The sequence below is a fragment of the Cryptomeria japonica genome, chromosome 4 (genome assembly GCF_030272615.1).
Source record: "Cryptomeria japonica chromosome 4, Sugi_1.0, whole genome shotgun sequence".
Classification (NCBI taxonomy): domain Eukaryota; kingdom Viridiplantae; phylum Streptophyta; class Pinopsida; order Cupressales; family Cupressaceae; genus Cryptomeria; species Cryptomeria japonica.
The window spans coordinates 528,508,053-528,524,227 of record NC_081408.1 but is presented as its reverse complement, the minus strand read 5'-3'; the positions used below and the strand labels follow the sequence as shown (position 1 = coordinate 528,524,227).

The window sequence follows — 16,175 nt, the reverse complement described above, 5'->3', positions numbered from 1 at the left end:
ATGGCATTTCATAAAACAACAATTAAAGCAAGGAAATAACATACCATATAGTTCTCTAACTCTAGTTGTGATTGCTATTAAATTGCAGATAGAGCCAAAAATTTCATTCATCATACATGATATTGCTCCTGATCACTATTTTGCTTGACTAATATTTAGCGAGTCTTATTCTCTACTTTGCAATCAAAGAATTGGTAGAAAAAAAAAATTAAGCCTTCAACCAATTGAAATTTATATAATTCCAAAAGTTGAAGGTTTTTTTGCCTATTAATTAATAATCAAAAATCACTGAAAAGAATTATTTTACCTTCATGCTTACGTTTGTTGATATCATACTTAACAAAATGAATTAGTTTACCTATTCTGAGTCTTTGTGGAGCATAAAATTATTTTCTAATTCAAACAAGATAAATAGGTTGTAAAGAGCAGTGCTTAAGGATGGCTTGAAACAACTTATCAATTTAGATTTGAAGTAACAAGCAATTCCCCAAATTCTCTAAACATTATAAACAAGCAGAATAATGGTAATAGTACTTTACTTGAACTCGCTTTCCTCGCTCTAATTCTCAAGCTCATTTTGATTATAGTTTGACATGGTTACTGAAAAAAGAATCCTCAGATACTTTTAAATACCTGATAAATGGCATCAAACTTCTAAAAAATTCTGTGATTTCATTAGTACCGATAGAGAGATAATCACTGATCTGGGGCCTAATATCAAACAGATATATATAGTCTGCAATCCATAAAGACATGATTATTGTCTGTTTCCATGATACTAAAAAGGGGCTCCTCCAAGAAAGAGTAGGGCCTCAGTAAAAAATTAGGGAGAAAAAGAATTCAGACACGTTGATCATCGAAATACCTAATAAGTTAGATAAAGGCTATAAAATCATTTACAGTAATTGTATTTGTGAGAACACACTGTGTTGGCAAAAACTCCATACAGCATAAGAGATAAGATAGGTAGGAAAATGATAGCCTGTGACCTCAAACCAGAACTTATAGTAAGGCTGGTAAAGAATCTGAACCTTGACTTTTTTTGCCGATCGTAGCATAATGCCTCGCCGCCTTAACCGAAATTCTGACAATTACACCACAAGATGTGATTTTAGTCTGATTTGTCTGACTGGTGGTATAGATGAAAATCAAGAATGCTGCTTAGCTATTGAATTACATTGCCCTTGCCAGATGCAACAGAAAAAACAACATCAAGCCTCTGACACTACCATTGGTAACACATATAATTTCCTCCTGTGACCTAAAACCAGAACTTATAGTAAGGCTTGAAACATTTAAAGAATCTGAACTTTAACATTTTTTGCCGATTGTAGCATGAGGCCTTTGCTGTCTTAACAGAAATTCTGACAATTACGCCACAAGATGTGACTTTAATCTGATTTGTTTGACTAGTGGTACAGATGACAATCAATAATGCTGTGTACCTATTGAACTAAATTGCCTTTGCCAGATGCGACAGAAAAAACAACATCAAGCCTCTGAAACTACCATTGGCAACGCATATAATTTCCTCTATGGACCTGATCTCCATCTATTTCCAAGATTTATGTTTTACACAGCTTCAGTTTGAATCTTGAACCCAAAGCTTTACAGTTTTGTCCTTCTCCAGTGAACCGGAAGCAATTTTATTTTCATTTCGATTACAAGATACTGAGATAACAGTGTCTTTATGACCTTCCAACTTCTGAACCATATTCTTACCCTGAAGGTCCCACAGGTATACACAATGATCTTCTGAGCCACTAACAATGTATTTTCCATTTGTCACAGAAAATGTTGAAGACATACAGTACACTCTGTTGACATGGCCACTGTATGTTTTCAAAAACTTCCCTGTTGAATAGTTCCAAAGCTTCTGCAGTAATCAAATGGTGAAAATTAAAGTTGGCAAAGTTTAAACAAAAGGAGACATGATTTTAAAGCACCTCACTCAAGAAAGCAACAGAGTCTCCTCCAGATTTGAACGCCGACATTCTCATTGCAAATTATAAAGTTGAGTACATAATAAACCAGTTCATACCCAACTGCTCTAACTGATTAGATGGGAAACTCTTTAAAATCATAAAAAGGCTCAAACAAACTTCAAGACAATCAAGAACATAACAGAAAATCATATTTGGATTGCAAACTGCACAACATCAACATGGACATTTCATTCCTAAACATACTCAGGGGACATATCCTGTCCATGAAGGCACAATTTGCATTCCCATATCCTGCTCCTTATATAGACCAGGGAAACAACAGAAGAAACTAATAATCCAAAAAGGCACAAAATAAGTTTGGATCCAGTAGTCTAAAATGCAATAGTTCACATGGCAGAGATAGCAAGCAGATAAGAATAAAAGAAAAACAAATAACATTACACGGATAAACTACTCTCAAAGTGGATATGCAATGTGTGAAAAATAATAGAAATGACCAGTTTCAAAAATGGGGAAAAAAAATAGCTTATAATAGAACATATTTGTGTAAGATATGAACAAAATGAAAAACACAATGTTGTGGAAAATGCCAGGTACCCTTTGGATTTTAGTCCTGAAACTTGTGAATGCCTGGAAAAAATATCATGTTTCTGAAACAGACCCACATGTGGATAAAGCTACAAAAAACACAAAAACTAACCAACCTGCATCTCTCTGGTTAGTGTAGAATCTTCTGTTTCTAATATGATCATTTATTGGATTCCCAAGAAATATATTTTAAGTCTCAAGATTAGCTAATCCTGTCAAAATTGGAAGCTATGAAAAGACTCTACCTATTACAAGGATAGGTGGCAAGTGACTGGCAACAAATCAAACAAACCGTAATGACAGAAATACCTTTGCAATTTCACAAGATGTTTTGCGCTCACTTTGGCGTCCATCCCCTAGTGTGTTTTTAGGTTCAATTCAGCCCTTGTCTTCACCTTTTTCCCCCATGGTGCCAAGGCCTTGCCTCCCATGGTCCCTTTTGCCAAACTGATGTTGCCACTATTTTAACCTTGTGTTTTTCCATGGTTTCATCATTCCAAGAGCCCAAAATATTTCAGACACAAGCGCATCCCACAACAGTTTCTCATCAGCGACCATTTCCAGGCATTTGGCCACCTACAACCTGCCCAATTCAATGGTAACCACTCAGAAAGAATCTAAATGGCTTGTCGACTCCAGACTTCTCCATCTTCCCTCCTTATTTTGAATCTATCTTTCATTTGGCTCTCAATCTTTCCGTCAATCGCACTGATCTCATGCACTCATGAGCTATCGACAGCTCTTTTTATAGCTTTCTAAAAATTTCTTGGCATTAGTTATTCCCATGTGAGCACACCAGCATTTCTACAACAATCTTCCTTAAGCCATTGTGACATTTACCAACGCTCTTGTCCTCTTTGGCTTCTTCAAGCTTCTAAAGGTGATATCATTCTTGTTTTTCTTCACTCTTGCCATCTGTATCTCTTCATTGTTATGGTGGCATTTCTTTTGTAGTGCCCCTGGCACCTCGTGATATTCGCATCCTTGTAATCACTCTCATTCTAGCTCTTTACTAGCATTGTCACTGTTCTTTCAATCTTAGACAAACTTAAGATAGGAGCACACACACTATCATTTTCAACATATTGGTTGTTCATTAAGGTCAAAAGATCAACATAGGTGTTTGACCATTCTTGGCAAGCTTCCCAACAGCCCCAAACATTTTTCCCTCTCTTGTAGCTACAGAGTACTCTTGGAGAAGATATTCAACCACATGAGAGTTTGCTAATATCTTCTTCTTTCTATCATTTCATTGTTTTCATTTTATCAAACAGATTATATCTTATTATTTTAATCTCTGCTGTTACCTGATGATCTGTTTGGTTTTGTTTATTTTATTATTATGCAAACTAGACATGCTTTTTGAGAAGAAAAGTTGATTCTAGTCGTTTAGCTGTGCAGACCACAATGCTATGTGCAGACATCTACATGACACAACAGCATCCTCCACAAAGACTTCTAGAGTTTGTGTCCAGGTTCTTCTCTGCTTTGAATTTAGAGTTCTGCCTTTCACTACTTAATTATGTAATTTAAATTATGTAAATCAGCAACAATTTCAATTTCGATAGTGTTTTAGTTTTGTTAGAAAACTGTAATTTCTTAAAAGGTAAAACACATAAGGACCAGCTAATATAATTTGTTCTTTCTGATAAAATAGCAATAAATTAGTTTCCTTCTTTAGGGGCTAGCTGACCCTAGTGTAGTGTTCAGTGAGATCGTTTGACAAAGAAAACTAACCTTTCTTTTGTTGAAACAAATTTCATTCACTGCATATACAACAAACCACAAAGAGAAAAATCAAAAAATACCCAAACCACAAAAAAGTTAACATATAACTAATCAATCTCAATGCAGAAAATAATAACAATAGATGTAAGCCTCTCAAATCAAAAACCAAACAAAATAGCAATTCCCACAACAAAGGAATATGCCCAAAGCCACAAACCATCCCCTATCCTCCTCAAACTCACACTACAGCTCAAGACCCAAACACAAGGACTAGGAGATAAAAAGAAACATAACCATGTATCTACTTCTCAATCAAATCCACAACTAAGGCTCAAAAATACATGAGAAGACAAGACAATGAAAAGAATGCATCTGAAAAAACAAGTGGGCAGTACCTATTAGAAAATTCAAAGCCAAATTCAAAGCCAAGTGGACTGAGAGGGAGGCATGAGATTGTTTTGCCTCTAAAATGCAATCTCCTCAACAGGTCCATGCTGCACTCACATCTAGCTCTAGGTATAGATTCCTTGGTTTTATTGTTGAAACCTCATCAAGTGAGACATTGTTCCAGCACATGATCTCAAAAAATAAGAGATCTAGCCTCACCCAAATTTGATATAGGTATCCTATCAATCATCTCATGTGATTCATAATCCAATTGCAACTTTGCAACGACAAGAAGCTCACAAAACAAAAAGATCACAGCACCCATCTAGTAGCAGATTACCACAAACCACCGCAAAGCTTTCACTACATGATCAATTCAAAATCCAAGAGCTTATCACTAGTATAGATATCTTAAATACATCTATAAAAAATGCTGAGAGACAAAAGTTTTGAGATATTATATTTATTAAATACATCTATTAAAAATGCCAAGAGATATCAATTTTGAGTTATTATATTTATTATTTTATTTTAGAACTGAAAAATTATTTTCTTTATTTAAAAGAGTTATTATAATTTTTAGAAATATTTTGAGAATTATTTTAGTTTATTTACATTTTTTGAACTAATATTTGAAGAGTTATTTTGTTTTATTTTATTTATATGAAAGTTATTTATTGGTATAATTTTTTTAAATATAATTATATATGTCAGCAATGTTTAAATTTTTGTTAGCACACTCATGCAAGTACACTCCACCCCTTGCTGCCACTATGGTTACACCTCTCGGCATAATGACATCATGATTTACTATCCAAACCATGAACAATGCTCCCACTACAATTGAGAACATGAAGAATATAGGAACTTCCATTGGCCCCATGATTTGCATCTTCACCATGAAAGATCATACGTCACCAACCAACATATATGCTCTAAAGCATTCTCATCGTGCCACAACTTCAATGAGTAACCCAAAGTTCACCATTGCACAATAAACTACCCTCTAAACCAAGGATCATCCATCAAAACCAACAAATCATAACCAAAAACCCAACCAAAGTTTCCACAAGTCCTCCATGGCAACAAGTTGTCTATATCTTCAAAAACATGATGAGCATCTTTTGTCAATAGAACTAACGATAACAGAGAACTCTCACCACACATAAGATAGCTATCTAAAGTTTCTCATGACACCGACAACCACTGCAAAAGATCATTCATCGTAAAGCAACAAATCCACACTACTGCCAAAGCTCCCATTAAAGCGATCCCAAGCTACACATGGCACCATGATAAATACCTCTTCACTAAAGATGACCCATGGTCCTAACACAATCAAGAAGCACAACTACAATATGAGCAATTCCCAAAGCAAAACCAAGATATCCAACCAAGAAGATATAGGACTAATTTTGAAACTACACAAAGCTCCCATAGAACCGTGATCTAGAGCCTCTCATGCCACCATAGTCAAACTACAAGTTCCATAAGACAACTATTCCAAGCAGTCTTAAACACCATCTATCTATCTACCTCACCGCAACAAACATGACCATGCGCCATGATGACTAACAATGCCAACTAACATAATCTACAACATTATGAAAGATCTATGGGTATAGACAGCCTGCATTTGAGTTGTCCATGCAACTTGCAAGTGTAGACGGCCCACAAAACCACATAACTCAAAGATCTCACACAATGCAACATGCAAGTTCAACAACACATTAGAAATGTGCAAAATAGAGAAAACCAATGATAACATATAGATTCTCCGCAACTCAAACACCAGATCAAATCTAGATCCAGTTTGCCACAAATCCACAATAGAGTAAACATAGTCCAAGAAACCTATAAACAAAATTGTAGAAATATTAAATTAACAAATATGTACCAACACTTCCACACTAGATGAGGCCACATCTCACCTCCTCAGCCATGTACAAAGCATGTATGAAAATATGCAATCATCTCCATACAAAATACCTTGAACAACAATATCCACAAATCTACAAAACAATAGATTTTGATTAACATCTAAAAGACTAAAACCTATAAAACTATACATGCAGATACAATAATTCAAAAAGATCAAAGGTTTTTTTTAGGAAACAGGTCACCCAGAGACCTGAAAGGAAAATGAAGGCATCCCAATAAAACCTCTATGATCAATATGTACCTACAGTATCATGTGTTTCTTCAAAACAGATTACAACATGCTGATACAAGCACATACTGTTGTTTGTAACTAGGATAATGTATGGGTTCGGATTGCCTTAAGGCAACATCCGAACCCACTTAGGACTGTGCCCTATCCTAAAGGGTAACATGCCCCAAGGTTAAGCCCAGCCCTATCCTAAAACCCCATGCCACAATAACAAACATTCGCGCCAAAATGAAAGAGGCCAACTTGCAAAATAAAAGTTAAAGATGCATATAAATAAAAGATACTTCGCAAATCAATTTCACTCATATTCATTTCAGCGAATTAGCTCTGCCTGAAAGTGCGAACTTACTCTTGGAGGGTACGAAGTTGACCAGACTTATGCAAATTAGTTCTAGAGGACAAAGACAATTTTGGTGCAGAGATTAGAAGTGCAGATCTGTCATTCAAGAAGGATTCAGATTTGTCAAGGAAGCTAAGTATTGTACTTGTGCTATCAAGAGAATATATAATCTGACCTGAGGGTATTTAATGTTGGGTTTTTCCTCCTTGGAGGTTTTCCCAGGGTATTTGTGTTTGCCTCTTGTTTACTTCCTTCATTTCTGATTTTACTGAATTATGATTCACTAAAATGCTACAAATCTGATTACAATCTAGGGCATAATTAAAGGATATAAATCTGATTAACAATCCTAGGGTATAAAATTACACATACTACTATGCCATAAAAGCAAAAACAAACAAGTTGATTTCAGTAGCATTACAGCATATAGATTCAATACTTTAGAATCATGAAACAAGAAGAATGAGATAGAAAAGAGAACACAAATATACATGGGGAAAACCCTTTCAAGTAAAAAACCCCACACTTCAAAACATTGAGCCAACATATTACTATTATTCAACAACAAACTACAATACATTTACAGGCTAAGCCTTTACATGGGGATTTACATCTTGTTCCATCCTCGAGAAAATCCAACAACGTAACCCTTGTGAAATGAACTCCTCTCCTCTCACTTGAATCAACTAAGGCATCAACATATATAGAGAGCTTAACACAAAGAGGTAGGTGCCCATGGTTTCCAAAACCATCTTCAACACTTAAGAGGTAAGTTGTGTCATAAACATCTTGGTAATCCCATGACAGGTTGCTCAAAGCAACTTCCAAGGCAACAACACCTATCTCATCCATAACGGCCATATTGTCAAATCCAATGTAAGTTCAACATCAAAATCATTGTGACCAAGAATAGGTGGTGCCTTCCTTACCTCACACCACTTGTCAAAAGTGAACTCCACCATAAATGCCAATTGCTAAGATACAACTCCAATAGATAATAGAAATTGAAAACCAAGACTCTTTAGTCAACATAGGAAATTGTCAAATCAAAATCCACTGCGAAATGAAAATATATGACAATGTCTTCCCAAAACATAGCATCTTCCAAGTGGGTGCCATCTCATCACTTGTGATCTAAGTCACCAGGTTCAAATTCGAATTCGAAGTTCAATTGCTTTGAAATTCGAATGACGTTTGATGAGGAAAAAAATCGAAATGTATAAAATTCGAATTAAATTCGCCATATGTAATTTTTTAAAATTTTTAATAAATATATGTAATATATTTATAATATTTATATTAAATTTTAAATTTAATATAAATATTTTAAAATATAAATTAAAATTATTGGAAATAAAAATATATTATGAATTTATAACACATTATCTTTATACATTACTAAATTAAAAATACATCTATCATAATTTTAATACATTATCTTCGGGGTGGGGGGGCTCACCACAACTATAGTATATCGAGCCTTTAATCATTATCTTTATATATTAATAAATATGTTTAACGAATACGATAAGCTCCTCTTTGAAAGCGATTTTTCGCAGTGGGACGGCCAGAGCAATATTTCATCAAATCGATGGTTTTCACCCATTCCTCCCGCCACTAAAGAGTAATCTCCTTTCCGCGATTCGTTGCAACTGATCAAGCATGGAAGAATCAAGTCGGCACGAGTCTTAGTCTCCTACACTTGTCAGCTTGGATTAAGAAAGTCGGGCTTGTCTCAGTCCCAGTGTGATCCTGCGCGATGCCTTTCACATATGTGGGCAAAAAACCCTTGCTCTAGCACAAGCATAAGGAGAATACATTTAACCATTTTTGGATTCGCGACGACAAAATATATTTCGATTTTAAAAGCCCTAGTTCTGCTCCGTACAAATTTTGGGCCAAATTTAAACGAATTTTTAATGTTTTATTGAAATTCGGTGAATGCGGTGACTTAGCTTGTGATGCAGGATGCCATCTCACCAAGAGGTCCCATGAAGTGAATGACAATGTAGGAAGTTAATAACTTAGGATAAATAAATCAAACAACAATTCCTTAAATAATTCAACATGTTCGGACTATAAGGTTAAGACACCTTAATCCCAACAAGACCAAATCCACAACCAATACATAACTAGAGAATAATCCAAGAGTTGAAACCATGAACCCAACTTACACACTCCATACAGCAATCAACAAAGCTAGTGCATTCCCATGTGAACAAGGAAACTTAAACAAGCACACAACATGAACACCCATCTGCTACACAAGACCACCGGATAATGCATCACGGCGATCATGCTAGAAGATAGTCGCATACTACCAAATAGGAGCTCCAAGTCATAACCATACAACATGCAAATACATGACCAACTCCAAGATCTACAACCTTGAACTTCCACAATCCAAAATGTTGTTCATTGGAACATTCCATCTTGCTAGACCTTGACGTGTTAATCATAGATTAAATACTACTCTATCTTCTCACAAAATCTTCCAATGTTCTTTGTGACCAATTATACATAAATTCTAACAAACTAACATTGTAAGACTTATCGTTGCATATACTATGCTTTGGATCCCCAACGAAGTAGTAACCACCCAAACAAACATGTTGCACTCTAATACCAAATGTTGGGATTTTCACCCCCATTATAAAAAACCAATAGAATCGGATAAATAAACTTAAGATTATGTGAATTGAAAACAATCAACATTCTTTACAAATCTACTTAACAGCATTGACATAAGTAAATGGAACAGTATGCAAACACAAGATTACACAAGTCAAAGATTTACGTGGAAAACTCTTACGAGAGAAAACCCACCACCAAAGATGTTTACAATTATACTTTTCAAAATTGAAACAAATTCAATAGAACAAGGTCTTTTAGAGAGTCTCAATCTCTAGTGTCCAACATACCATTCTGCAATGAACCTTCTAACATGTACTATCCAATGTTTAAGGGTCAAGCTTTTGTTCCACCCATCTGTCCTTGACTAACCTTGACCCATTCACACAAGATGATATTTATAAACATCATCATGCAATACCCATAGCCTAATTGTCCAACCAGCCAGTAGAATATCAAGAATCACACAACCATATTCTAACCATACCAAGATATCAACATATCACATATATCACCAAACATGTTGGCTCCTCATGAATAACCACTATGGATAAGTAGCCACTGCCACACACTATTAGTTAATAGTTACTGTATATGGTGAAAATGAATACAACAATATTGAAGGACTAAATGAATTCAACCACAAAACCCTAGCCTAACAACAACAAAGATCCACCATAACATATGAAGATTACCTAAGACGATGCAAATCAAATGAAATCACAAATATTATACCATCACATGTCCAATAGGGTTTGGATCTCCATTCTTCCTATCTCCATTGATCTTGCTTGATATATTTGCTCTCAGATTTTATGTGTGCACAAGAGCTCAACAAAGAACAGAAATGTGCTTGCAAGTACGATCGCATATGAAAGTTCAAAAGCGTAGTTGGGAAGTCAACTGATCAGGTAGTTAGGGTTTGATAATGAAGGAAGCATCTCCTTATATACAAGACACTATAAGAAATGGAGGGATAAGATTGAGAGGTGTAAAAGATAAATGGTCGGCTATGATTAGAGGGGTAGGTAAAAGAAATAATAAAATAATGAGAGGGTAGGTAGTGTAGGAATTAAGAGATGAGTGACATGTGTCATGGGTAGAAAAGGTTAATGAATTAATTAAATAAATAAAGATTCATTTAATTAATAGAAGAAGTGGGATCAATTAAATAAATAAGATATTTATTTAATTTAGAAAAAAGGATAATTTAAATAAATAAAAGTATTTATTTAAATGAGAAATAAGGCTAGAAGAGGATAAATGAATTAATTAAATAAATAAAGATTTATTTAATTAATAGAAGAATTAGGCTAAAATAATAAAATAAATAAAATATTTATTTAATTAGACTGGACAATTTTAGGTGTCTACAGTTACTCATCAAAAACTATTTTATATAACTATTATTTTGTATAGCCTTGTTCCAAGCTTGAGGTAGCATATACAAACATTTCATCACTTTTAACTACTTGAGATACTTCATAACACCCTCTTGAACAAAACCATGTTCCTGAATTTCACCTGACCTCTAGCTCTGCAACAAGTGCACCTACGCTGCCATTAATGCATCCAATTACACTAAATTCAATAAGTGTTAGTGAGTTCTCCAAATGTCTTGCAGTTGCCACCACAACATCACCACATGTAAACAATCACATGCAGAAATTGAGGCACTACAGGTCCATAAATGTTTTGGGTAACACAAGCACTAGAAACATCTACCCCCTACTCCCCAAGAAAGCATTTTTGCTAAATTTCCCAGCAGTTGCAATCAAAACCCTCGGTCGGGAGAAAACAATTTTATTCCCCATAGCACACCTGCTGTTAAAGAGTGAACAAACAGCTAAACCAACTAATCAAACAAAATAATAAAATAGACTCAATAGTCATTATCATCTGAACACACAAGAGAAAACCAGATAATGAAAATTGAGAAATCCTTTATATTTCAAACCCCAAAATTCTGTAACTTTCAAACTCTGCAGCTTCTACACGTTACAAGAAAACTAGTCATCACACCCTGCGTGTCTTCTAAACCAAAAAGATCAAAAACTTCCCTCAAAAAGGAGAAAGAAAACCAAAATTAGCAACTGTCCAAACTGACAGCTGCCACCCCAAAAAGGAGCACACGAACTGATAAGAAAAGCAAGTAACCAATGGATGGTGAGAGCCCATCAATTACTAAACCGTTAAATCTTCTTTGCCTTGGAATGATTCGGGAGTTACATTATCTTCCCCATCTTCTAAACAACTTTGAACCTCCAGGGTTCAGAAGAAGCGGGCTATGTTGCCATCCATATAAAAGTGCAAACCTTTCAGTAGGCCTATCATCAAGGTTTTCTCTAGGGATTCTTTGATGCTAATTTGGAACATTACCAAAATTTCAAACTCCAGTCTTCTTGTGGAGAGGAGTCCAATGTCGATTCCACTGTTCAAGCGAACCAATAAAAACTATGTGAAGTCCCTAAAGTAGAATGCATAGAAGAATCACTAATAGACTTGAAATCTTTCCCTTCATTCCAATCACACTTCCCATCGCTGCTGTCATACCAAGTTAAAGAGGAATATATTTTATGATCATGCTCATATCCCCACAATTCACTATCCCCTTCAACCATATTACAATCAACTGAAATTTCAATAACTACCTTATGAGGTTCACCTATCTCTTTTGCTTCAACATTTTCCCCTTTTGGGCTGATTTTCACCCTTTTGTTCAAGCTCAAATCTAGCTTCTGTTAGAAGAGACAAAGCTCCCACTTCAAATGCTCCTTCCTCTTTCCACGGTTTTAAGATAGTTTTCATTCATGTTGAACCTCATAATTATTTTATCTACCTCGATGGATTACATTCCAACTATATTTCCATGGCCTACCCAACAACAAATGACACGCATCCATCGAAACCACATCACACTAGGAACCAATTTTGAAACCAACAAGACAAGGCTTATCCACAAGCACACTATGACTCTTCTTAGACCAAGAAATCTTCTAAGGGTTAGCTTTTGGAACACAAGCAAGTTGTAATTTGTCAACCATTTCTATATTCACCAATTTATCAGTAGATCCACCATTTATGTGTTGACATATTATCGGCTAATGTGTTTAGCAACGGGAGACATCTTAAAGATATTAACACGTTATGTTTTATATTTGCTATGTGGGTCGATCATCATCCAAGTTGTATTTATTATGGGGCCGACATAACTAAGGGACATATCTCTTCGCCTTGGATAGTCGCCACCTAATGAAGAGTCGTCCCTCTTGTGAAGAGGGCCGACTCATGAGAAAGGAAAATCGGGTATATGATGAGGTTGAAGTCCTCATCTTTGGTATCGATTCTTTCATCAATACATTCGCCTTCTACTTCATGCATTCATAGTTTCATATAGCAGATCGATATCTACTTCAAGGAGGACGATACATCCATTATATTGATGTTATTATTGTTGTGCAGATCGGCCTTGTAATTGGCCTCTTTATTGGCTTTTTGTTGGCCACATTGTAATTGAATTGATTCAATAAATAATAAGAGATACTTGTTGCTGGGTTTTTCTCCCTCGTGTTGGAGGGTTTTCCCAGGGTATATGCTGTGCAAATTTGATTGAACTGTCTTATATCTGCTTACCCTAAATCTGATCATAAATTCAACATTATGAACACCTTACATACCTTGTCTTTACATTTGCATTTCGTTTGAAAGACACTTTTCCTTTTCCAATCACTTTAAAGAGTTTCCTTGTCTCCATATATTAAGGTTCTTCTCAACGTTAGGTTCTCTCAATTCAACCTTAGCTTCTTCTAACCAAGGTTTTTCTTCTTCTTGGGTTACCATCACCCTTTTAGGGTTTTGAGGACAATCTATAGCCTTGTGGGCTTCATCACAGATAAAACACTTCAAAGGCTTTCACTCTCCCAATGACGATTGTCTACATCCTCTACTTCTAAAGCTTTCCCTTCCTCTAAAGTCAACCTTCACATTCTTACCTCCTAGCTTTTCACTCACAGTAGGTTCTAAGAAAACCTCTTTCCCTTTGCTTTATAGCTTTCACCTCTTTTACTCGTTATTTTGTTTTTCCAACTTTGTTTCTCCTCAACCTTCAAGGCATATATATCCATATGCCTCATCTACAGTAAGAACTTTCACCAATGCAAGTTCATCTTGAAGTTGAAATCTGAGCCCATTCACATACCCGGCTGCCACTTGTCCTTCACTCTCTTGGATATTGGTTTGAATTTGAAGCCTCATAAATTGTTCAATATAAGTTTGCACTAACTGGTCCATTTGTTTTAAATTTTGAAATTCTTTAAACAATTTTTGTTGGTAATCTAAGGGCAAAAATCAGGCTTTCAGATGTTTCGACATCTTAGGCCAAAGCCAAATTTTATTTTTTCCTTGTCTTCTTCTTGAACTTTACACATGTTCCCACCATCGGACTGCATGCGATTTCAACTTGACAGCAGCAATTTTTACTCTCTTTGGATCATCTTCATCTATGTCTTCCATCTCAAAGTACTTCTCCAATTCTTGGACCCAATCTTGAAATGCATTTGGATTGAGCTCCCCTTTAAAATCAAAAATATCAACCTTTATCTTAGAACTCTGTCTTCAAAAGTAACACTGCTCAGGTCCTGAATAAAATCTCACAGCACACCTGCTGCTAAAGAGAGGACAAACAGCTAAACCGACCAATCAAACAAAAATATATGATAGACTCCATAGTCATTATCAACCACGAAAGAACACATAGATAACAAAAATTGAGAAATCCTTTATATTTCAAACCCCAAAATTTCTGTAACTTATGCAGCTTCTACACTTTACAAGAAAACTAGTCCTCACACCCTACATATCTGCTAAACCAAAAAGACTAAACACTTCCCGCAAAAAGGAGAAAGAAAACCAAAATTAGCAACTGACAGCTGCCACCCCAAAAAGGAGCACATGAACTGCTAAGAAAAGCAGGTAACTGATGGATAGTGGGAGCCCACCAATTACTAAACCGTTACATCTTCTCTGCCTTGGAAAGATTCGGGAGCTACGTTAACTTGGAAATGTAAAATCTCTGAGATACAAAAAAGCCAAATTAAGCAGTAAACAGAACATACCAGGGTGTCATCGAGGGTAGCAGCCAGAATAAACTTGCCATTGGGCGAAAACTTAACAAAAGAAACGGCAGGCGTCTTGTCATCAATGAGCGTCTTGAGGCAATTCCCATTGGACGCGTCCCATATCTTGCACGACCCATCATGACTGCTAGACACAATCAGCGACCCGTCGCGGTTGAAATCGGCAGCCGTGACGGGATCGGTATGCGCGTGAATAACCCGAAGGCATTTCCCGGTCTTGACGTCCCATATCCTGACGGTCTCATCGAAACCGCCAGAGACGATGAGGTTAGAATGGTCATTAAAATTGACAGTGAAAACGAAGTTAGAGTGGCCCTTTAGGGTTTTAACGCAGTCACCAGTGTGGACGTCCCAAATCTTGAGGGTTTTATCATCAGAGGCAGAACAAATGTAGCGCGAGTCAGAAGACCAGGCCACGTCTGAGATGCCCTCGGTGTGGCCGTGGAGGGAGCGCTCAAAGGTGCCCGTCGAGGACGACCACAGGCGGATGCTCTTGTCCACAGACCCGCTGCCCACCAGCAGCCCGTCTTTCGAAAATTCAACCGATGAGACGGCGTCCCCATGGCCGGTCAGAGTATGTTGCAGTCTGTAAGGTGAATACGCCGACCCGGACGGCTGGGAATCACCCATTTTCTCCGTTTTTCTTATATGGATTAAGGTTTACATTGATTTTAAGAGCTCAGATTTTCCGTCACGGTTTATCCTTGACGGATCGGCCTCCATTCCTCTCCTGTAAGAGGAATTCGGTTACCATTAACATCTGACACTGAAACAGGATCCTCGACAAAATGTAAAGCTATTAGGATTTCAATGTTTTTTAGGTACTAGAGAGAAGAAAAGTGCTTTGCTTGAGCACTTCTCATCTCTCTACTTAGATGGTTGTATGAAAAGGTTCAGAAATCATATTTTGTTCTCATTCTAAATAGGGCATTTCAATTCAGTCAAAGGTTAACAAAAGGTAATATACTTTTCAAAATTTGAATTTAGTTTTCATATTTGCTATCTAATTTCTAGGATGCATCAATGTATAAATTATAATATATGAGAATGAGAATAATTTATTAATTGGTGCATCTTAGGGGTTGGATAGTCATTTCTCAAACTTTTCAAGTTATCCAAAGATCAAATCTAGTTCAATTGAACTTTCAAGGAATTTGAACTTAATCCAAAGAACATACTATCATCATTTTCCAATTGAATACAACCTTTCACTTAAATTCTTATTGTAATAAATATTGCATTGACAATTT

The 16,175-nt window shown here is 36.1% G+C and overlaps 1 protein-coding gene across 1 annotated transcript; it reads right to left on the bottom strand.

Annotated features, from left to right (window-relative positions):
- Positions 1–849: 849 nt before the first annotated feature.
- LOC131069038 (COMPASS-like H3K4 histone methylase component WDR5B) lies at positions 850–15,827 on the bottom strand. Its single transcript, XM_058004349.2, has 2 exons — positions 14,905–15,827; positions 850–1,876 (listed from the first exon to the last, which is right to left on the bottom strand). Exons 1-2 carry the CDS (start codon positions 15,553–15,555, stop codon positions 1,583–1,585), a joined length of 945 nt encoding a protein of 314 aa, XP_057860332.1. The 5' UTR covers positions 15,556–15,827; the 3' UTR covers positions 850–1,582.
- Positions 15,828–16,175: the final 348 nt, after the last annotated feature.